Below are 25,336 nucleotides of genomic sequence, written 5' to 3' on the forward strand. Positions count from 1 at the left end.
CTCCAGTCTGTCTTTGTTACAAAGACCCCAATGGGATCACAAAGAGTTAGAAACAAGAAATTCTCAGGACAGCCAGTCTTTTCTTTCTCTATCACCTTTCTCCAACAACCTTAGTCCTCAGGCAGCCTGGTGGAGAGACATTCCATTCTCTCATTAGGAGCTCCCACCCCCACTATCCTTTGGAGGCCTGTGGAGATGCAGCTCTGCCTCAGCTGTTTCTAATTAACCTTCTTCCTCCCAGGTAGTCTCTGGAGCTGTGAATCTGCATATCTGGCTTTTTTTTAAAGGGCTTGCGCCACTCTGAACCCTAGCCAGTACAGATTTAAAATGGGTAAACAGAGTTGTAAACCATGATAAAAGACCAGATTTCTCCAGAGGGGGATCTTTGTATGTATCAATAAATATTTTAGAAAGCACATCAGATTTCGAGCAGACAGGGTGCTTAGAGGTCCATTGACCCTAAATCTCTCATTTTACAGAAGAGGATCGTGAGGCCCATCCAGAGAAGAAAATGACCAGCCCAAAGTCACATACTTCAAGTTCCAAGGCTAGAATTCAGGTCCTCTGATTTGTCGATACTGAGGTTCCTTCCAACTCTAAGGCTGTTGTCTTCATATATGAGGTCTATTTCTTTTTCATCTGTAATGTGAGCTAAAGCATCTTCCTCTATCTCTAGCCCTAATTTTTATCACCTGAAAAAGAAGTTGAAAATCAGGTCAGACATCCCCAAACAAGAAGATGTAGGAGTCACTTAAATGAACTGAGTATAACCAAGGATTCTTGTAAGACCATCTGAGAGTTCGACAATTTTGTCCAAGTTGGGGAATAGACCCCAAAAATGAACATTGGAGACTGACTGCTGATTCATATTATACATTGCCAATAAATATAGTGTACCTGACCCTCTGGTATATAATGTGTTGTTCAAGGCACAGCTCTCACCTTAGAAAAGCAAATATCCAACCACTATTCCCAGTAGGCAGAGGGCGTTTTTTCCCTATTCAGGACTGTTATCTTCCTTTGCCAGACAACTTTCCCTTCCTGTTCCCTCTGGCATTTGGGGTTGCCTAGAGCCGCAGTGCCAGTGACAGACCCTATCTGTTAGCCATCTTCTCTGAGCACTGAGGACGACACTCCAGAAAATGTCAAGTGTCCCAGGGAGAAGATTATTAGTGCCACTTAGACGGAAAATGAGGAATATAATTTTTCTTTGCTTCCCGTGTGTGCAGGACCCGGTTTAAATCGCACTGACAAAGAGCACTGAGCTGGATCAGGGAAAAGGCAGCCCATACAGAAAGCCATGCCTTCCCTGCCAAAGCAATAAATCAGATGGATTTTTAAAAGGCAATTTCTAAGTCATCATTTCTATGAGCAATGACAGTTTTATCAGCTTCGTTATTTTTTGTTAATGTGGTGGATGGATTGGCCATTCACAAGAATGAAGACCTAATCAAAATGGGCAGAACAGAATGAAAATTGTCCCAGGCTCCCTAAGCTGCATCCCTGTCTGGTTTCCTAAGGACACTGATTTCAATATTCCTAAGAGAAGGACCAAGTGAAAGGGGATAAACTCAGTGAGAGTGTGCAGCTCTGATTCAAAGACTTTGGGAAGCTAGGGCCAGTTATTGAGCAAGGAGAGGGAAGAGAAATAGGGTCAAGGGTTAATAGGATGCAGAGCTAGATTTTGTGCTAGAAATCATCACTTCTAGCCCTTTTGTTTAAAATGTTTTTTTAAACTGCGGTCCAGGGTTGATAGGCAACATAGGGAAGAATAGACCTGAGGTTTGAACTCAGTTCTATGCAGTCTAAATCCAGGGCTCTCTCTACTAGACCCTACTCATAGGAGAGTGGCTGGTCAAAACTGGGAGGGAATTCAAAACATTCTAGAAAGATGGATTAAAAAAATAGTAAATAAAACTTCCTTATTGTATGTATCTCTGATCTCATCTGGTTTTATACTCCCCCCTCACCTGCACTAATAGCCCATCCATGACTTCTTGTTCTATTGGATTCCTGTCCATGTCTTTCTGTAAAGTTTCCATGGAGGATTTCCTCAACATACTAGAGACCTTTCACTGGTTCTTTTGGTATTTGTATTGATATGCCAATGCATCACCTGGCCATTCATCCATTTGTGGTCTATCAGTCTTGTTTTGTGGCCAGCCCACTTCCTTTCCCACTCATAGTGTGTCTTTGAAGATAATACAATCCTCTGCTTGGCATTCAAAGCCCTTCGCAACCTGGCTTCTTCCTGCCTTTCCAGTCTTCTTACCCCTTCTTCCCCTGCACAACCCTGTGGGCCTCCTTGTTGTTCTGAACCCAAGATACTCCATTTCCCAATTCTGGCATTTTCACTGGCTATGCCCCATACCTGAAATGTTCTCCCTCATTTCAACCTCCTAGATTTTCTGGCTTCCTTTGAGTCCCAGATAAAATCCCACCTTCTGCAAGAAAATTTTCCTGGTCCTCCTTAAGGCTAACATCTTCCCTTTGAGATTATCCCCAATTTATTATAGATAGATAGATAGATAGATAGATAGATAGATAGATAGATAGATAGATAGATAGATAGATAGATAGATAGATAGAAAGATAGATAGATAGATAGATAGATAGATAGATAGATAGATAGATAGATAGATAGATAGATAGATAGATAGATAGATGGATGGATGGATGGATGCATACATACATACATATATGTGGTTTTGTATACATACACACATATACATATATACACATACATATACGTATATATATGTACATATACATATATACATACATATATGTGTATATATATATATATATTATATATATATAAAGGTAAAAAATAAACAAAACAGACAAAAAAGTCTGAACTCAAGGAACTTACAGTCTAATGGGGGAGGCAACACACAGTGTGCATACACACATTATGGCTGTCTTCCAATGTCTGAAAGGCTATCATGGACAGGAAGAATTTGATCACTGTGGCCCCACAGGATAAAAGTAGGGTCTGTGTTTGAAAATAACAGAGAAGTTATATTCGACAGAAAACAAGAATCAGCTCTCTCCAGTCTATCCAAGAATGGAAAAAACTGCACAGACGATGAGAAGTACTCTATCACTGACAGCTCCCTCTTAGTGATGCTGTAGAAGGGGATCCCAAAGTGATTACTTTATTGTGTCATTTTTCAGTCATGCCCTACTTTTCTTTTTTTTTCTTTCTTTCTTTCTTTTTTTTTTTTTTTTAGTGAGGCAATTGAGGTTAAGTGACTTGCCCAGGGTCACACAGCTAGTAAGTGTTAAGTGTCTGAGGCCGGATTTGAACTCAGGTACTCCTGACTCCAGGGCCAGTGCTCTATCCACTGCACCACCTAGCTGCCCCTCATGCCCTACTTTTCACGAACCCTCTTGGGGTTTTCTTGGCAAAAAGATTTTAGCGATTTGCCATTTCCTTTTTGCAGATGAGGGAACTGAGGCAAACAGGGTTAAGTGACTTCCCCAGGGTCACAGAGCAAGTAAGTGTCTGAGGCCAGATTTGAACTCAAGAAGATGAATCTTTGTGTCTCCAGGTGGGATAATCTAGCCACTGAGCCACCTAGCTGCCCCAAATGGCTACCAGATGATTTTGAAAATACCTTTGAACTCTAAGATTATATGTTTGTGTGAGTCATCTCCATAATTAGGTTATAAGCTCGTGGAGGCCAGGGATCATGTCTTTTTTTAATTTCTCTCTATTGCTAGAACCAACAGCAATGGCTGGACCTTGTAAAATGGGAAAATTTAGGCTTGATGTTAGGAAGATGCTTCCCAATGATTAGAACTGTCTAAAAGTGAAATGAACTGCCTAAGAAGGTAATGGATCCTGCCACTGGGGCTCCGTGAGCAAAAGTGAGATAGCCATTTGTCCAATACAGGGTGGCAGGGATTCTCCAATAGATATTGTTGTTATTGTTGGGTCATTTTGGGGTTTTCTTGGCAAAGTCACTTTAGTGGTTTGTCATTTTCTTCTCCAGATCATTTTCTAGATAAGGAAACTAAGGCAAAAGAAGGTATAAGTGACTTGCCCAGGGTCACACAGCTAGTAAGTGTTTGAGGCAAGATTTAAATTCAGGAGGATGAGTCTTCCTGACTCCAGGCCATGCGTTCTATGCACTGTGCCACCTAGCTGTCCCTCTAATAGATATAAATTGTATCAAATCGTCACTGACTTCACTTATAGTTCTGAAATTCAGTGATTCCATTATTCTTCGAATTGATCATATCTTGCCATCTGCCTTTTTTGGGAGGGGTGAGTTTGTGTTGGATACTTGTTCCAATTCCCATTGAAATTGTTCTCTAGGTATTTGAGTATATGTGTGAGTATATGTTCCCCAATCAGGTTTCTCCTGACTACTCCCCCAGAATTGTCAGCTTCCCAGGTACAGTTCTTCTCCTCCATCTCACCCAGAGTATAACCAAATTGGGCTAGGAATGTGTTGTTAGAGGGCTAGAGAAGATTTGGTTTATCAAATAACACTCAAATAAAAACAAATGCACAAACTAGATAATGAGCCCCAGCATAGCTGATTTGGAGAGCCCCCAATTTGGTATATTCACCCAGCTCTTCCTCAGATTTCTCCTTGGGCCTTTCCAAAGATGAACATACAGCCTGCATGGCAAGATAAGGGACCAGCAAACTGCTCCATTGACTATAATCAGCTTTGACTATCTCACTCACTAAAAATTCATTTGACATTAAGGTCTATTTCAATGTGACCGGGTTGCCATCATGCAATGGAGTCAGACAGGGCTGAAACAATATAGTCATTTCTTGTTGTTTGTCCTTTGTTCTCGAGGAGCACCATGACAGATGTCATTACCTGCAATGATTGGATTTCAATAAGAAAGGGCTGTGCAAAGTCACCAGCCTCACTCTCCTCCAGATCCATCTGGGTCCAATGGCAAGATATATTATCAGGACAACTGGATATGGCCCCAGATATTTAAGGCAATTGGGGTTAAGTGACTTGTCCAGGGTCACACAGCTAGTAAGTGTCTGGGGGGAGATTTAAACTCAAGTTCTCCCAACTTCAGGGCCAGTGCTCTATCCACTGTGCCACCTAGCTGCCCCTAAGTCCATTTCTATGGCCTTATGTATGTTATCCCCCTTAATCCTTACAACAACCTATGATTTAAGTGACTTGCCTAAGGTCACACAGCTAATAAGTGTCTGAGGCTAGATTTGAAGTCCAGTCTTCCTAAAGAAGAATTAAGAGCTTCTTGATGAGGGTGAATGAAGAGGATATAAAAGCTGGTTTGAAGTTTAACAGCAAACCCCGCCCCCCCCCCAAAAAAAAACTAAGATCTTGGCAACTTGTCCCATCAATTCCTGGCAAATAGAAGAAGTAATGGAAGCAGTGTCAAATTTTATATTCTTGGGCTCAAAGATCAATGCAGATGGAGACTACAGCCATGAAATTAAAAGACACTTGCTCGGGGACGGCTAAGTGGTGCAGTGGATGGAGCACTGGCCCTGGATTCAGGAGTACCTGAGTTCAAATCCGGCCTCAGACACTTGACACTTACTAGCTGTGTGACCCTGGGCAAGTTACTTAACCCCCATTGCCCCGCAGAAAAAAAAAAAAAGACACTTGCTCCTTGGAAGGAAAGCTATGGCAAATCTGGACAGCATACTAAAAAGCAGAAACATCACCTTGCCAACAAAGGATAATATAGTCAAATTGCTTTTTCCAATAGCAATGTTTAGCTGTGAGAATTGGACTATTAAGGGAGCTGAGCACTGCAGAATTGACACTTTTGAAATATAGTGCTGGAGACGACTTTTGAGAGTCTTCTGAGAATTTTGAGAATCAGCAAGGAGATCAAATCAGTCAGTACTTTTTTTTGGTGAGGCAACTGGGGTTAAATGACTTGCCCAGGGTCACACAGCTAGTGTCAAGTGTCTGAGGCTGGATTTGAACTCAGGTCCTCCTGACTCCAGGGCCAGTGTTCTATCCACTGTGCCACCTAGCTGCCCCTAGTCAGTACTTAAAGAAATGAATTCACTGGAAGGTCACATGCTAAAGATGAAGCTTAAATACTTTGGCCTCATAATGAGAAGATGGGACTCATTGGAAAAGACTTTGGTGTTGGGAAAGATTGAAGGATGGCAGAGGATGAGATGGATGACATCATGAGATGGCATGAAAACAACAAACATGAACTTGGACAGACTTCAAGAGATAGTGGCTTGGCATGGCCTGGTCCACAGGGTCACAAAGAGTCAGATAGGACTTAACACTTGAACAAGAACAACCTCCTGACTCCAGGTTCCACCTGATTCCATCTTTATCCGCTGCACCACCTAGCTGCCTCATGTAGGCCAGCTCATTCATTTACAGATGAAAAAGTTGAGGGACAAAAAGGTTAAGTAACTTCTACCAGGTCACATAGCTGGGCAAGTGACTGCTTTGGGATTCAGACTAAGATCCTCTTTTTCCAAACCTAACACTCTTCCCTATATAGTTGTGGCAGCTGTGTCTTTGGTCACACCTTCTAAGTCCTTACCTATTCTTCTAAGCTCCTAACAGAAGAAAATGCCACTGTGTGTCCAAGGACCCAAGTTCCACACTTGTAGAACAGATATGGAATAATATTAAATGGTTTTGTTATCGAAGGTTAAGCTTTATGGTGAGGACAGTGGAAGCAGATCTGCGAAGGCTGAAGTGGTCCGAGAAGGCTTCCTGGAAATGAGACTTAAAATATCAATGTTAAAATGTTAAAGCTTGAAGAAAAATTTTAATCTCAGTACTTCTATAAGTCACTAAAATGAAAGGAATTGATCTTGGAGACAGCCCTGATTGCCAAGAGCAGCAGGGTTCTATTTCAACCATTTTATCTATTTTTTTTTCTTGGAAGAAGAGAAGTCCAAGGGAAAACCAGACCACAGACTGGATGGTGATTTTCCTAGAATGATATAGAATAGGAAGGGAACTTAGGAATCATCAAATCTAACCCACATTTTGGAAACAAATCCTCAGAAAGTGAGAAGAGGGCCTGGCTCTTCCCAGGATTTCCTGTGACCTTCTGACCAAAGCATCTACTGGAATTGTCCATCAGCAAGCCTGTTGGTGAGTGGTAAAGACATAGAAGGGGAAAAGATCCTGGAAATACCTAAAGAAAAATAAAACAAAAACAAAAACAAAAACAAAAAGTCAAATGTACATTCCATTAGCTTCCCCTGCCCTTGAGTTTGGGAAGTGGTTGCTATGGAATCTGAGATGAGTGTCTCTCCTCCCCTACAGTATATGACAGTCTCATTCTTATTCTTAGCCCTTTGGCCTGAATGTGAGATAGCTCTTGTCAGATCTTCTGCCTTTGGGAAGTCAAGGCATTTGTGTCATTCCCTCGAAACAAAGCCCCATCACATCTCTAGGTGCCCAGCTTCATGTTTATCTGGGTTGAAAGACAGGAAAAAGAGGCCAAGGCACTTACCCGTAGAAAAAATGATAGTTTCAGGGGAGGCCAAGAAGGAGTAGAAATAAGAACTGTCTTCAGGGAATGAGAGGAGACAAGATTCCAATCTGTGGAACACTTACAGAATACTATCAGATAATCAGCCATCCAAGGCTAAATTGTATAGTGAGGACAATTAAAGAGAGAAGATCAGTAAGAGCAGAAGGGGTCAGAGGAAGCTTCCTGGAAGGGATGGGACCTTTTACCTCAGTATTGCAGTGGACCACTGTAATAAAAGGCAGCAGGGTGTCATGGGAAGAAACAGGCTTTCAAATCAAAGGACCTGGGTTCAAACTATAGCCCTACTAATTACTATTTGAGTGACTTTAGACAAGTTACTTGAGTTTTTCTGGGTTTCCATTTCTTCATCTTTAAAATAAGGGAGCTGGACTTGATCACTAAGGTCACTTCTAATTCTAAACATCTGATCCTATGTTGTCTAATTTCATAGTGATAATAGTTGGTGTTTATATTGGTACATTAAGAGCACTTAGGTGATTCAGTGAGTGGATAGAGCACCAGCTCTGTGGTCAGGAAGACCTGAGTTCAAATCTGGCCTCAGACACTTACTAGCTATGTGACCCTGGGCAAATCACTTAACCCTGTTTGCTTCAGTCTTCTCATCTGTATAATGAGCTTGAAAAGGAAATGGCAAACCACTCCAGTATTTTTGTCAAAAAAAAAAAAAACAACAACCTCCAATGGGGTCATGAAGAATTGGCCATGACTGAAACAACTGAACAACAACAACAAAAAGGTTTGCAAAGCACTTTCCATATGTTATCTACTTTGGTGCCCACAACCCAGAGAGGAAGAAACTATTATTATCTCTATTTTACATAGGAGGAAATTGAGTCTCAAAAAGATCAAGTGATAACCCACAAAACTCATAAGTATCTGAGACAGGGTTTGAAGTCAGGTTTTCCTGACTCTATCCACTGCTCCCTGCTGCAGATGGTAACTTCTCCATGCCTTCTCATCTTGTAGCTTTCACTACATAATGGATAGCCTACCTCCTTGTCCATTCATCTCTTGAATATTTTTATACTGACTCTTGTATGCAATTTACCATTGGTAACATGCCATGGTCTATTTTTCCCCACCAATGCATCTCTCCATTGCCTTTTGATGACCCACAATTCTGGTTCCTTGGATTGTTGCTTTCCATGAGTCACAGCTAAATATCACCACTAGAATAATATTGATGTTAAAATAATAGGTTTTATTATACCATAAGATATGTTGAATATAAGGAATTCAAAGAAATATGGAAAGACTTCTTAACTGATTCAGAGTAAAAAAAAGCAGATGAACAAAGATATACAATGACTTTTTTGGAGTAGGAAAGGGATGGATCTGAAATGTTATCATTGTAGGGAACAACTGTGCATTGCCTCTCATACAGTAACTACAACAATGCAAATGAAAACACCAATTAATGCAGTCAAACTCCAGTTCATTGTAATGGTTAATCTCAGTCGCTGTGTTGCTGATGTAATGAAGATAATCAGAGAACTGACTGCCAGGTCCATCACCTCCCCCCCCTCCTCAGTGCAGAAATAGGAGACTGTGGACATGGAATATGGGGCATACTACCAGATACAGTTGTTGTGTCTACTTATTTTGCTTACATGTTTTTCTTTGATATAAGGGAAGATTCCGTATCAGACAAAGCTTAAGGGAAAATGATTATGCCATAAAAAAACAAAAGGTACAAATAAAACTATTTCAGAGGTTTCAAAAAATCTTTCTAAATTATCTATGGCTTTATTTATTTATAAAGGGACCCTGTATGACCTTAATATCTTCACTTGAAGGCTCCTTGTTGCAGGGGATCATTTAAACCTACATTTTGTTCTACTAATTCAAATCCCTTTTTTTAAATCATTAAACACAGTGGGATCTTCTCTGTAGCTTTCAATCAATTGTGTGACTGTGAAGATGGAGTGCACTCTAGGGAATAATTTGTAAGAGCTAACCTCTTCGTTTCCCATATCTTTAACAAAGATATCCTCTATATATGTGTAGATCATCCTCATAAAATTTTTATAAAGTTGAGAATATTGATCGGTTGCTGTCGTTCAGTCGTGTCTGACTCTTCGTGACCCCATTTGGGGTTTTCTTGGCAAAGATACTGGAGTGGTTTGCCATTTCCTTCTCCAGCTCATTTTATAGATGAGGAAACTAAGGCGAAAAGGTCAAACGGATTTGCCCAGGATCACACAGCTAATAAGTGTCTGAGGCCAGATTTGAACTTAAGGAAGACGTGTCTTCTTCTTTTTTTTTTTTTTTTTTTTTTTTGGTGAGGCAATTGGGGTTAAGTGACTTGCCCAGGGTCACACAGCTAGTAAGTGTCAAGTGTCTGAGGCTGGATTTGAACTCAGGTCCTCCTGAATCCAGGGTCAATGCTCTATCCACTGTGCCATCTAGCTGCCCCAAGATGAGTCTTCTTGACTACAGGCTTAACACTCCATTCACTGTGTTACTTAGCTGCCTATTGATCAGGAGGTATTGATATTTTCTGGAACACTTTTTAGTCTAACGATATAGCCAAGATCTTTTCTATCCTTTAGGTATCTTTATTTCCCTGAGGTATGATATAAAATGACCTCTTAATGCTTTCAATATTATGTTACATCCAGAACAGATTTCTTCAATGTGTACTTGATCTGGTCCAGTTGCTGTTCCTGATTTCGTTTTCTTAAGTGCCAATTCAATCTCATGCAGCAAGCACATCGGGAACGTAGGAGTTAGACTCCAGATCTGGTGGTTCCACTATCACTGATGATAAAAATAGATTTCTTTTTAGACATATTGTCAAATTTGTTCCATTTTCTATTTGTTTTATCTATGAATGATCTCAGTATGATGTGGCCCAGTTGGGTCTTGTGCCAAGCTTTTTTGAATACTTGTTATTGCTTCCACTTCTTTTCAATGTTTTATGAAGTGTTACTGATCATAGGCTTCCGCCATCCTCCTTTGTAAGAGATTATTAATGAATCTGTATGCTAAAGCAATGTTTCACAGATAAGGTGCTGAACTATTGGTTGTCTGAGGTGGTTTCTGGGCTCTTTTAGCTTCCTTGTTGTGAGGACTTTTTGTTATCAGTTTATCTATCGAAAGAAATGGTGATAATGAAAGCCTAATTCTTAGCCTTTTCCTATTTCCCATTTTTCAACATCAACAGCTCACCAGAACAGGTCAGGTTAACATTGTTGTCATTCTTTTTTAAATTTAATTTGATTTTTCAAATTTTTTTTCCAATTACAAGTAATGATATTTTTGAGTTTCCAAATTTTTCTCCCACCCTCCCTTCCCTCCCCCTTCCCAAAGCCGGCAAGGCATCTGATATAGGTTATACATTACAATCATGGCAAACATATTTCTACATTAGTCATGTTGTAAGAGAATAATCAGAGCAAAAGGAAAAAATGCAAGAAAGAATAAACAACATTGTTGTAATTCTTGACAATATTCCTTCATCTTTATCCTTTCTTCTAAGTTAATGTTGATCATATCTCCTCATCTTGATCCTTTCTTCTAATCCAATACTGTTTTGAAAGTTTTCTCTGAGTGATCAATGATCTGCTTGGGCATAGACAGCTAATTCTGATATGACACCTCCCAGTCATTTTTGGGGGGGTGGCGCAATGAGGGTTAAGTGACTTGCCCAGGGTCACATAGCTAGTAAGTGTCAAGTGTCTGAGGCCAGATTTGAATGCAGGTCCTCCCGAATCCAGGGTCGGTGCTTTATCCACTGTGCCACCTAGCTGCCCCCTCCCAGTCATTTTCTATCTAAGATACAGTCAGTTTCGGGTTTTGTGGAGTTTTTCTTGCTAGCCATGTCCAGTGTCTTCTAACGCACTTCTAGGAGAAAGTATTCATAATGTATGAGTGAGGCTTCCGAATATTCAACAATCCTTTGGTTTCTTTTGTTTCTCAAACCTGAGATGTCTTTCCCAACATACTTTTTCTCATTCTCCCCTGCCACTTGCACCTTGAAGTCATGTTGTCAAAGCATGTGGTGATTAGGTTTGGGAGATCAGGTTCTTCGTGAGATTGCTCTGCTTTTTCATCTTCTACTAGATGTTGGCACAAAAGCTGTGATTGTCTTTTTTGTTGTTGTTGTCATTGATGTGTTTTCCTTTTCCAATCCAAACATTTACAGATTAATCCCACTTCATGATAAGTGTCTTGTGACAAAGTAAAATGGTTAAATAAAACTAAACATGCCGTTTAACACTAATACAACTAATAATATACTCAACCGAAACTGCATGCATTATTTCACATCTGTAATCCCCTACCTCTCTAATTTTTTAAATTAATAGGAATCTATCGTCTCTCCTTCCTACCTTTACCCTATTAGGAAAAAAAGAAAGAAAAGAAAACAAATATCTTATACCAAATATGCATAGTCAAGCAAAACAAATTCGCTCGATGGAGTATACAAATACAGATCTATAATTGCCTTTGTGGGTTTATTTGTTGTTTTATTGATGTTTTTGCTTATGCTCATTGTGAGTGCTCCAAGATAAGATGATCAAATACCCCGTGGAATGGGGTTTCTTCCTGCTTCTAGGTACATGATGAAACTGACTGCTTCTCCAAGACCTTATGAGATTTCCTTGTTTAACTAAACTCTTCTTTGCCTTCTCATTTTCTTTATCCTCCAAGGATATTATAGGATCATAGCATCATAGATTTGAATTCCAATAGACCTTCCTCTCACCCAACCCCCCTGATTTTATATAAGAAGAAACCGAGACCCAAAAACATGAAGTGATTAATAGAATCACTTAATAGAATAGAATTAATAGCCCAGGTTTGTACAGATAGTAAGTGTCAAATCTGGGTCTCAAACCCGTTTCTCCTGATAAAGCTGAAACTCATTTTGCCTTTGCACTTTAACATAAAAATAATTTATTTTAGGTATTTAGACAAGCCAGTGGGACCATGATCCAAAGGATATCAGTGAGAGAAACTAATAGGAGGGTCATTCAACAAAAATAACAATTCTTGTATAATGTCTAATCTAAGGCAGCTGGATAGGGTAGTGGATAGAATGCTGGTTTTAGAATCAAGAAGGCCTGACTCCCAGTCTAAATCCAAATCCTGCCTTAAATACTTACTAGCCACATGACTCTGGGTAAATCACTTCACCACTCTCAGCCTTCATTTCCTCTTTTGAGAAATGGAGTTAATAATAGTATTTACCTCACAGGGTTGTTGTAAGGAGCAAATCACACATATACACACACACACACACACACACACACATCTATACCAATATATTCATAGTAACACTTGTTGGTAACAAAGAACACAAAACAAAGTGGGTGTCCATTGGGGAAATTGGAGGGGGGCACAGTGGCATGGTAATGAAATGGAATATTTTATGATGAGAAATTTCAAAAATTAGGAATTCAGAGATACATAGCACGATTTCCATGAGGTGGTAAGCTCCTTGAGTGCAGAGACTGTCTTTTGCCTCTTTTTGTATCCTCAATGCTTAATGCATTGGCCCATGGTAGGTGCTTAATACATGTTTACTGATTGGTTATTGATCAATTGTATAACTTGGTACAGAGTGAATTAAGTAATACCAGGAAAGCAATCTACATACCTATAATAATATAAATGAAATGAACACTGAATGAAACTTGAACTCTGAATCTCTTAGAAGAGAAATGGGAACTATGGGAGCAGAATAATACATACACTATTAGATGTGACCACTGTGTCAGTTAATTTTGACTCTTTTGCTCTGTTACAAGGGGGGCTCCAGTGGTGCATTGGTAGCTACTGAAATAATGATTTTTGCCAAATAAATAGACTGAGTGTGGTGGCACATGTCTATTTTCTCTGCTGTTGGAGGAATCTGAAGCTAATAGATCCCTTGAGTTTGGGAGTTCACAGCCACAGTCAGCATAAGGCTGCTTAGGTATCTGCACTAAGTCCAGTACCAATGGGGTAAGCCCCCAGCTTGATCAAGGACAGTTGCCGGATTGCCTAAGGAGAGGCAGATTGGGCCAAGTCAAAGAAAGGGAGCAGCTAATAGGTTCATGATGATCATTATTGGAAAAGGAAGGAAGGAAGGAAGGAAGGAAGGAAGGAAGGAAGGAAGGAAGGAAGGAAGGAAGGAAGGAAGGAAGGAAGGAAGGAAGGAAGGAAGGAAGGAAGGGGAAGGGAGGGAGGGAGGGAGGAAGGAAGGAAAGAAGGAAGAGGAAGAGAGAAAGAAAGAAAAGAAAGAAGGAAGGAAGGAAAGAAAGAAAGCATCCATTTCTGAAGCCTATTGTACTAAAAAAGCCTTTGACCTTTGCCTCTAATTGGTTGGCAGCAGGAACATATTGTCAGCTCCACACTAGAGGAATGACCCAGAACCAAAGAATCCCAGACCTGGGAGGGACCTTCACAATGACTGCATCTGTCTTTCCCATTTGGCAAGCGAGGCCCAGAAAGTGCATTGTGTGTGCCCAAGATCACACATGATGAAAATTGTTTAACAATTTATCTGGCAATATATGCAGGGTGGATTAAAAGGCAGAGCACAGCTAGAAGAGAGTTCTAAGAGACTGGGAGAAAGCTGATAAGGCATAACCAGGATGGTGACAGTGACCGTAGCTGAGGAGGGGGCTGATAAGAGACTTTTTAAAAAGCAAGAATAAATAGGATGGACAGAGACACTTTTTTATGGAAGTGGTCTAGGTAAGGCAGAAGGAAAAGTAAAAGATGAGTGAGATTTAGGGCCTGAGTGACATAAAGATGAACTTATTAAGTCCACCATGACAGTCATTAGATTGTTTGGAAGGACTGAATTTTGACTGTGCCCCCTCATCCCTACACTCCTTGGGGCCCTGGGCTTCCTATGCCAGTTGCCTCTCCTGCTAAGAATGGTTTTAATAAAGGCCCAGATTTATATTATTTGTTGCATCTTGTCACTTCTAGCATCACAAGAGCTCTCCCAGCCTTCGGCTACTTTCTAGCCAGCCATCACCTTGGTTCAGGGCCTCTTCACCTCTCACCTGTGACCTCCATACCTGGAATGCTTTCCCTTCTTACCTCCCCACCTCCTGACACCTCTGCTTTCCTTTCAAACTCAGCTCAAGCACCATCTTATCCATGAAGTTTTTCTTGTTCCCTTCTATTCATTTTGTATTGATTCTGTGAATATATATGTCTCCCCTGTTAGAATATAAACTCCTTGGGGGCAGCTAGGTGGTGCAGTGGATAAAGCACAGGCCCTGGATTCAGGAGTACCTGAGTTCAAATCCAGCCTCAGACACCTGACACTTACTAGCTGTGTGAACTTGGGCAAGTCACTTAACCCTCATTGCCCTGCAAAAAAAAAGAATATAAGCTCCTTGAGGGCAAGAAATGGTTTTACTTTTGTCTTTTGTATCCCTTGCACTTAGCACAGTGCCCATTACAGAGCAGACACTTAAATGTTTACTGGTTGATTGATGGACTGATGTTCTAAGAAGCAATTTGATGTTGTCAAGAGAGTGCTGGACTTTCACAAGACTTGGGTTTTGACGGCCTCAGTTTTTTCATCTGTAAAATACAGATAATGATCCCCATTCTAAATATTAATGAGTCCCTGACTGCCAAGCAGGCAGGGTTATCGTGAGGGTTGTTGTGGTTATCTGGAAGGATTATTGAGCTTTCTACACCTTCAACCACTATAGAAGTATGACCTGTTTCTGCTTTGGTCCCAGGGACACCTTCAAAATCCCCACTATCTATCCTGGTGATCAGGCAGTGCCCATTCATATGCCCCAGATGCATGGCACCAAGGGCAGGGAAAAGCAAGGGTGATTTCTTTTAAGGACTTTCTGCACTTCATGATAGGTTTATACCAGAACCCCAGAGGAAAGGCTACATATGGTATAAGTTAAGTTACTTCACTTCTCTGGACCTCACTTTCTTTATCTGTAAAATTGGTGAACAATCACTTTTGGCCCACCTACCTTGGACATAAGCATAGGACCCTGGAGTCACCAAGCTTGTGAGCCAGTGTTGACCTTCACCGAGCTTTATACCACAATGCACAGAATGTTGGAAATCCCAAGAAAACTCCATATGAAAAAAAAATTAAGCTTAGAAATCTGGATAAAATAGTTACGCTTTTCAAAGGGCACTTATGATGGTTCTTTTATTGATGCCCGGTGGTTAGCCCTGAGAGTGAGAGAAGATGGATATTCCCATTTGGCAGATGAGGAAACTGAGGCCCAGAATGGTGATGTGATTTGCTTAAAGTCACACAGCCAATTGATAGGAGAGCTGATCTGCTCAACAAACACGCTCAGCCAACACGGACTAAAGCACCTGATTGTTGGCATTGTCCTGGGGGAAGGTGCAAAAATGGGGGCTATAGTATAGTGGGGAAAGTCAGGGAGGGTGGGAGGACATGACAACATCTACCCAAATAAGAATGATACCAGGGAGGATGTGAGCCATGAGATCAGCGGGGTACAATCAAGGGAAAAGGTTCCTAGGGGTAGAAATGAAAGAGGGGGAAGCTAGGTGGTACAGTGGATAAAGCACTGGCCCTGAATTCAGAAGGAACTGAGTTCAAATCCAGCCTCAGATCCTTGAAACTTGCTAGCTGTGTGACCTTGGGCAAGTCACTTAACCCTCATTGCCCCACCGAAAGAAAGAAAAAAGAAAGGAAGGAAGGAAGGAAGAAAGAAAGAAAGAAAGGAAGGAAGGAAGGAAGGAAGGAAGGAAGGAAGGAAGGAAGGAAGGAAGGAAGGAAGGAAGGAAGGAAGGAAGGAAGGAAGGAAGGAAGGAAGGAAGGAAGGAAGAAAGGAAGGAAGAAAGAAAGAAAGAAATGGGGAAGGAGCAATTCCAGACACAAGCAACAGGATGAAATCGGGGACCAGCTGACACTACTGTTTATCCAGGACAAGCAAGACAGGGAAAGTAGTGGTCTTCAGTCTTTTATGATTGGGAGGCTGGATACAGGTTGAGGACAGGGTTGAAGACTAGCATCAGAACATATTTTTAGCCTGTGGTCAATTGAGAACCACTGACGGTTTGTCATTCTGCTCATGTCTCCAATAATCAATGCTGTGGTTGGTCTCAAAGCCAACATCCTTAGTGCCCAACCAACCAGAAAAGTGACTCCAGTGCCACAACCCCCTTACATGGGATGCACCTTTGCCATATCCTCTTGTCATCACATCTAGGCATTCATGTGGCCATGGGTGGTCACAGGACCATAGTTTAAGAGTTGCAGGGGGGGCGGCTAGGTGGCGCAGTGGATAAAGCACCGGCCCTGGATTCAGGAGTACCTGAGTTCAAATCCGGCTTCAGACACTTAACACTTACTAGCTGTGTGACCCTGGGCAAGTCACTTAACCCCAATTGCCTCACTAAAAAAAAACAAACAAGAGTTGCAGGGGACCTTTAGCAGCCATCTAGTTCAATTCCTTAATATTACAGATAAAGAGCTGAGACCGAGAGTGGAAAAGTGACTTGGTCCTGGGCCATGAAGCTACTAAGTGGAAGAGCTAGCATTCAAAGCAGGGTCCTCTGACCTTATGCCCATCACCCCCTTCCACCATTCACACTGTTATGCCTCCTGATGTGAAATAACACATGCTCTGTCCTCTTATCTGCCTCACAGGCATGCGGATCCTGGTGACGCTGCTGCTGGACACACTCCCCATGCTGGGCAATGTCCTACTCCTCTGTTTCTTTGTTTTCTTCATCTTTGGCATCGTGGGTGTGCAGCTCTGGGCTGGACTTCTGAGGAACAGATGCTTCCTGGACAACAACTTCGTCAGGTGAGTGCCAAGCAATCGGCTATCAGCCAGGGTTGGCCCTACACTTAGGGTCAGAGCATGAAGGGAGGGTCATAGACACCACAACTGTTAGAGTAGGCTGCCAGGAGGTCCTGCAGTTTAAAACAAGCACCATGATCTCACTGGAGACTCACCACAGCCCTGCAAGGTAGATCATGCAAGTGTTATTTATTATCATCCCCATCTTACAGATGAGAGAATTGAAGCTCACAGGGATGAAATAACGTAGCATTTTAAAACTGGCAGAGTATTTTATATACATTATGTCATTTGAACCTCATAAAGATCCTGCAAGGTTGGTACCACAATATTATTGCCCCTGTCTTACAGATGAGCAAACTGAGGCACATAGAAGTCACATCATTGGTAAGTGTTAGAGGTGGACTCCATTCTACTACTAAATGATCAGAAAGAACACATGACTTGAAGTCATACATGTCTACAGATGGAAGGGCACTTAGAAGCTCATTTTATAATTAAGCCCCAGGCAAGTTAAATGACTGGCCCAAGGTCATACAGGTCATAAATGCCAAATGTGGAGTATGAACCCCATCCAGAGCCCACATCTTCTTAACTGTACTATGCTGCCTCAAGGGACAAAAGTTTGACTTTGGGCTTGGTTACTCGATAGCTATGTGCTATTGTTCAGTTGTTTCAGTCATGTCTGACTCTTCATGACCCCGTTTTTGGATTTTCTTGGCAAAGATACTGGAGTGTTTTGCCTTTTCCTTCTTCAGCTCATTTTGCTGATGAGGAAACTGAGGCAAATGGTGTCAAATGACTTGACCAGGGTCACACCACTAGCAAGTGTCTGAGGCCATATTAGAACTCAGGTCTTCCTGACTCCAGGCTTGGCATTCTATCCACTGAGCCACCTGGCTGCCCCAGTAGCTACGTGACCTGGGGCAAATTATTTAACTGGGCTTTGGTTTTCTCTGCTGTAAAATGAGGAGATAGGACTAAAATCTCTTCCAGTGCTAACAATCTACAAACTTGCCCAAAGGTCCCACCCAGTAAGAGTCAGGGCCAGGGCTAGAGCCCAGGGTCCTTTCCCATCTGTCCTGAAAGGACCTGGGAACAGGGTAAGGCTAGAAAGACCAGTGAGGAATGCTGTGGCCTTCCACACAAGTGGCCACCAATCTGAGAAGGAAGCCAGCCCATTGGGTTCAGACACTTTGTGATTGTCTGACCCTAAGCACTGTGAGCCTCAGTTTCCTTATCTATAAAATTGGGATAATAACAGCACATATTTAACAGGGATGTCATGAAGATTAAATCAGGCAGCAAATGTAAAGTGCCCTGCAAACTGTAAAGCACCATGTCCATTGCTGGCTATTATGGGAGACCATGTGGCACTTTGATGGAGTGCCACACTCGGAGTCAGGCAGTCCTAGGTCTCAATGTGTGTGACCTGGTCTAATTGCTTAAATTCTCTCAGCTTCAGTTTTTTCTTCAATAAAATGGGGCAACAATAGCGCCTGGGCCTCACTGGATTGCATTAAGGCTCAAATAAGATAATACATGAAAAAGCATTTTGCAAACTTTAAGTACAAGGTACTACCAGCTTTTATTATCTGCCATCTGGGATTTTTTATGATTGGGCCACATTAGTAGGCCCCAGCGTCAAGGAGGGTTTGGGAGGAAGCTTATGACTGTTTGTTTTGCCTCTTGGTTACCTGGAGGGGCCGTCTGGTTGCTACAGCTAAAAATGTCCTGACGGGGACCTCGGGCTGCCCTCTCTGGCAGTTACCAGCTAGTCACGTCACCAAGGGACACAGAGAGTAGGAGCAGCCATGACCCCTTCTGAGAATCCAGGTTGGCAGAGGCCTTTGGGGAAAAGCTGCCTTCTTTAGAGAGACAACGTGGTGGGAAAAGTGATGGGCATGGAACCAGGAGAGACCCAGGGTAAGATTCCAGTTCTGACACTTGTCAGCTGGGTAATCATGGGCAAATTACTTCTCCTTGGTTTCTTCATCTGTAAAATGGGATTTTTTTTAAAAGAGCACGTGCTCCACTTTCCTTATAGGATTTTTTGGGGGAAAGCTCTTTGTACGCCTTTAAAGAATCATATAGCAATGTTAGGGTTCCTGACAAATTCCTGGTTTGAATCTCTACATTCAAAGTGACTTAAGCCAACTCATGAGGGTGATTTCTTCAATAGGTGCTTATATGCTTGGAGTCGTTTCCCAAAAGGCCAGTTTGGTATCATGGGTATTTTGGCCCATCCATCCTTCATATTCTCTACTTTCATCAACCCCTGCTTTGGGCTTTGTTTGTTGTTGTTGTTGAGTTCTTTTCAGTCACGTCCAACTCTTTATGACCCCATTTGGGATTTTCTTGGCAAAGATGCTGGAGCAGTTTGCCATTTCCTTCTCCAGCTCATTTTACAGATGAGGAACTGAGATAAACAAGGTTAAGTGAATTGTTCAGGGTCACATAGCTATTAAGTGTCTGAGCCCAGATTTGAACTTGGGAAGATAAGTCTTCCTAACTCCAGAACCAGCACTCTATCCATTGTGCCACCTAGCTGCCCTAGCTTTGGGCTAGAATCAATCAGGCAATCAATTGGTCAGTTAGCAAACATTTATTAAGCACCTACTGTAATGCCTGGCCCTGTGCTGGGTACTAGAGATGGAAAGACCAAAAAAATTATATAATCCCTGCCTTCAAGGAATTATATTTTGCTAGATATTTCTTTTTCTGTGAGCCTTGATCCATATGTATTATTATACGCCTCAGTCCATGGCATCAGTGAGGTACCCCAAGATCTAGCATGCTACAGACCAGTAGTCCCTTGGTATATGAAGGCTCTGTGCCTCAGTATAGGATAGAGACCTGGCAAGACAGAGAAGGCTGTGCCATGAACAGACCTCATATTTTCCAGGCATGTTCTTCTGTGAAAAACAATCTCTGTGTTCACATGCTGTGGTCTTTTAGGAGAATGCAACTGAGCTTACATTTTCTTTCTCTTTCATATCCTTTCCCCTCTTAATGACCCAAGGATCTCTCAGTGCTGTTATTAAAGGAAGGCTGTGGACAGGTTTTCTCTCTTTTTACAAAACGACTGCTTTTCTTTCTTCACTTGCCCGTGTTGAACACAGGTTGACCATGAGGGTTGAATCCGTTGCCACCTTCCCACCCACCTTACTTACAGGACAAGCCACTTAATCTCCTGTGCCTCAGTGTCCCCATCTGTCAACTCAAACTCTGTGATGGATCATCCTGCATCCTTCTCCAGGCAGCCTTCCCTGATCCCCACAGGCCACATTTGAGCACACCTTCCCCTGAGATCCTTTTGCCCTTTGCATCGGAGCCACATAGTTTAACACTTGATTTTGTACCTACTTATCACGTACACTTCCCACAAATGTACAAGTCTTATACATACCCATACTAGACTAGGGGCTCCCTGAGGGCAGAGATCCTCTCTTCCTCATGGTACACAGCAGAGGGTACTGCGCTTTCTTCATGCTTACTAAGATCATTATTTCATTCTTCCCAGCTTTATGTTGGCTGGAACTCAGTTAAAAGCAGTTCCTAGAAAAGATGCTATCTTTCGATGATTCTTTTATGTTTTAGTGTTCAGCAAACTATTGCTCAGATGGAACAAATTATTTACTATTTGTAATCGATGTGAAAGCACTGGGATTATTATTGTTGTTATTCATTATTATCACAGGTCCTTATATAATACTTTAGAGTTTACAAAGCACTTAAAATCCATTATTTTATTTGGCTTTGTCAATAAGCCATTGAGGGAGTTAGACCAACTATTTGTTCTCCTTTTTGCTGATGATAAAAGGGAATCCAAGATCAGTAAAGTGATTTGCCCAAGGTCACACAGTAAGCAGCAAAGCTATAATTCAAGCCTGTATTCTGCCAAAACACATGGGGAAAAAAGCATAACACTTTCAAAGAAGCATATAAATCAGTGAGAGTGGGTACAAAGCAAATTAGCATGTAAATTCTATGGGGAGGGAGCCATATAGTAACCAGATGAAATTGGGGCTAATAATAATAATATTAATAACAACAGCTAATATTTATATAATGCCTTAAAGTTTACAAAGTGCTTTACAAATGTTATCTCAATTGATCCTCACAACAGCCCTGGGAGGTAAGCACTATGATTATCACCATTTTATAGATGAGGAAACTGAGGCAGACACTGGTTAAGTGACTTGCCCAAGGACATATAGCTAGTCAGCATCTGAAACCAGATTTGACTCCATGTCTGGAATTCTATTAACTATGATATATATGCCTCTGGGTTGGCTTTGTGAAGCACATTAGTTCAACATGGTATTCTGAAGGAAAAAGTTGAGATTGATGGCAAGGAATAGGAATGGGCATCTCAGGTAAGGCTAATGCTATGAAGGAAAGAAGGAAGGAAGAAAGGGGATGGGAGGAAGGGAGGGAGGAGGGGAGAAAGAGAGAAAGAAAGGAAGGAAGGAAAGAAGGAAGGAAGGAAGGAAGGAAGGAAGGAAGGAAGGAAGGAAGGAAGGAAGGAAGGAAGGAAGGAAGGAAGAAGGGAGGGAGGGAGGGAGGAAGAGGAAGGAAGATATAGGAAGGAAGGAAGGAAGGAAGGAAGGAAGGAAGGAAGGAAGGAAGGAAGGAAGGAAGGAAGGAAGGAAGGAAGGAAGGAAGGAAGGAAGGAAGAAGGGAGGGAGGGAAGGAGGGAAGGAAGGAAGGAAGAAAGGAAGGAAGAAAAGAAGGAAGGAAGGAAGGAAGGAAGGAAGGAAGGAAGGAAGGAAGGAAGGAAGGAAGGAAGGAAGGAAGGAAGGAAGGAAGGAAGAAGGGAGGGAGGGAAGGAGGGAAGGAAAGAAGGAAGAAAGGAAGGAAAGAAGGAAGGAAGGAAGGAAGGAAGGAAGGAAGGAAGGAAGGAAGGAAGGAAGGAAGGAAGGAAGGAAGGAAGGAAGGAAGGAAGGAAGGAAGGAAGGAAGGGATAAAGTATTTATTAAGTGCTTACCATATGCTAAGCACTGGAGATAACAATCAGAAAAGCAATACAGTCCTATCCTAGCTGTCAAGGCACTAACACATATAAGCTGGTCAGTTGTGAGTCAGAAGGAAAGGTCCAGCAATCCCAAGGAATGCCTTTTCCTTGGTGTCATCTGGCATGAATCCCAAGGACCAAGCTCTTCCTCTCCCGTTCCTCTTCCTCCCTGTGGTCCAGAAGTTCAACAAAACTGGGGCAAGATGTTGAATCTGTTCCATGAGAACCAGGTTGGAGGGCAAGGGGTGGGGGGAGTAGTGGAAAAGAAACAACACCAAGAAGAAATCGTTAGCCAAGCAATGGTAAGAATCATGAACCAGGAGCCCAGACACGTGGATTCTAGTCCTTGCTTTGCTGCTACTTTGCTGGATGATGACCTTAGAAAAATGATTTCCCCTCTCAGGGCCTCAATTTGTCAATTCATAGTTGTTGGGGATTGAACTAGGTCTCTTCCAGTTCTAAAGTTCTGTCATTCTTTTACCATCCTGCCAAGAGGCAGTGTTCCCCTCCAAGTCGGGTAATCCAAGGTCAACCCTAAGCTTGCCACACAAAAATTGTTCTCAGACAGTTGGAAGCCCAGGAAAACCCCCAAATAAGTTGCCTCCTTGTACACATTTGCTTTCACAGAAGGAGAAGTTTAAGGGGAAATATAGCCCAGACACTGTGGGATTTAATTTTCACATAAGTCCCTTTTTTTTAAGTGGTGTTTGGTAAAACTTGTCTCTGATCATCCTTGATATGTTTGCATTTCTTTTCTTAAAGTGTGAACGTTGTGCTTGGCCCATGATTAAAGAAAATAATAACAAGAGGATTGGAAGTTTTCTGCTCAGCTAAAATGCCAGAGCCCTGAATTCTGAGTGGGCTGTAATCTTGGCAGAGATGAGTGTATAGCATTTGGAGAGCCTGTCACTTATTTGGGCACTTTCTCCCAGAGGGATGATTCTCCCTGTTCCCACAGGCTGGGCCCCATGAGGCACACAGGGTGAAGAGAACTGAACAGGCCATAGGATTGGCAAAGGTTGGACTGGGAGGGAGTGAAAGGAATAAAACTTGGACTTTCTGCATCTCTCTGAGTCCATGGACCAGACTGTTCACTCCCAGGCCATAGTTTCCCAAGGACATCAATGCCAGGAATAGTTTTCTTTTGTTTTGCTTTTTTAGAGTTTGGGGGCAGAGGGAAACAAAGGTGGAAGAAAGACAGAATGGGGAAGTTGAGGCAGAGACCTTACACTTATACAGTGCTACAGGGTTTAGAAAATATTTTCCATCTCTTATCCAATCTAATCCTCATAACAAGCTTGGGAGGGGAGAGAAAAAGAGGCAGAACAGAAATTACTCTCCCCATATTCTGGTTGAGGTTAATAAATAAATACATGTATATGTGTTTCTTAACTTTTATATTTATGCTACATATATTTTTATATGCATTCATCTACTCTTTGAGACCATAACCTCTTTTGGAGTAGAAATTGTTTCATGACTTGGATCCAGCATAATATACAACATATAGTTGGTGCTTAATGGATACTTGCTGATTGCTTGTGTAGGATGCTTACTCCAGTGTTAAGCGCTGTATTACGTGCTAACTACAAAGAAAGATTTTTCTAAGTCCCTGCCCCCAAGAAACTTCCATTCTAACAGAGGAACCACCCTGTAAATACTTACATACGGAAATGTACAGAGTGGATGGGAGATGGCCTTAGAAGGGAGGAAGGGAAGAGCAAATAGAGGAACAGAAAAGGCCTCCTGCAGAAGGTAGCATTTGAGCAGCACTTCTATGTAGAAAATAACACAAGGTAATTTGAGGGAGGCAGCTAGGTGGCACAGTGGATAAAGCACCGGCCCTGGATTCAGGAGGACCTGAGTTCAAATCTAGCCTCAGACACTTGACACTAGCTGTGTGACCCTGGGCAAGTCACTTAACCCTCATTGCCCCATTTTTTAAAAAAACAAGGTAATTTGAGAAAGGGGAGCTCATTAATGGCTAGAGAGCCGGGGAAAGGCATCCTGCAAAAGGTAACTTATAAACTGAGAGGAAGGATTCTGAGAGGAGGAGATCAGGACAGATTGCATTCCATACTTGGAGGATAGATTGTTCGACCACTCAGCAGGGCAGGAGACAAAATGCTGAGTTCAGGGAACAGCTAACAGTCTGGTTTGGTTGGAATGCAGAGTTCATGAACGGGAGTGATGTGAAGCTAGAAAGTCGGGTTGGAGCCAGATTGTGGTGGCCCTTAAACACTAGGCTCAGGAATTTATGCTTTATCCTAAGGGTGATAGGGAACCACAGAAAGATCTTGAGTAGAGGAATGACATGGTCAGGCCTGTGCCATAGCAATATTATTTTAGTAGTTGCATCAAATGGATTAGAAAAGGGAGAGATTGGAAATGGGGGGACCAGCAAGGAGACTAGTGTGGTAGGAGCAAGGGATGATGACCATGTGAGTGGAGGGAAAAGAAGAGACATGAGACATGTTCTCTCTAAGACCTGGCAGTCAATTAAATGTGAGACGTGAGGGAGAGGAAGGAGTGAAAGATGATTCCCCAAGTTTATAACCTTAGGTAACCGAGAAGGTGGATGTGCCCCTGTCAGAAACAGGAAAGTTTGGAGGGGAAGGGAGGGAGAAAATAGTTCTGTTTTGGACATTTTGAATTTGAAATACCAGTAGAAATCCAGCCAGAGATGTCCACCAGGCAACTGGAAATATCTTACCCTGATGTGTTGGAGGGGAATTAGGACTGAATACAAGATCCTTGTCTTATCTCCAGCACCAGTACAGTAACTGACACAGAGTAGGTGCTTAAAGAATGTTTATTGATTGATTGCCTCAAAAATAAATTCAAGAATCATCTGCTTAGAGATAAGTGAGCCCATAGAAGCTAATGGAATCACCAAGGAGAATGGAAAGGAGAGGAGAGGACAGGACAGGACAGGAGAGGAGAGGAGAGGAGAGGAGAGGAGAGGAGAGGAGAGGAGAGGAGAGGAGAGGAGAGGAGAGGAGAGGAGAGGAGAGGAGAGGAGAGGAGAGGAGAGGAGAGGAGAGGAGAGGAG

General features: G+C 42.1%; 1 protein-coding gene across 5 annotated transcripts in view; it reads left to right on the top strand.

Annotated features, from left to right (window-relative positions):
- CACNA1H (calcium voltage-gated channel subunit alpha1 H) overlaps positions 1 to 25,336 on the top strand; it is a 440,720-nt gene that overhangs the window by 280,046 nt on the left and 135,338 nt on the right. For all 5 annotated transcript variants that reach the window (XM_043977864.1, XM_043977865.1, XM_043977861.1 and 2 more), the window contains exon 6: positions 17,111 to 17,270. In XM_043977864.1, the coding sequence (XP_043833799.1) occupies positions 17,111 to 17,270 (160 nt within the window). The remainder of the gene's footprint in view (positions 1 to 17,110; positions 17,271 to 25,336) is intronic.

The sequence above is a fragment of the Dromiciops gliroides genome, chromosome 1, assembly GCF_019393635.1.
Source record: "Dromiciops gliroides isolate mDroGli1 chromosome 1, mDroGli1.pri, whole genome shotgun sequence".
NCBI lineage: Eukaryota > Metazoa > Chordata > Mammalia > Microbiotheria > Microbiotheriidae > Dromiciops > Dromiciops gliroides.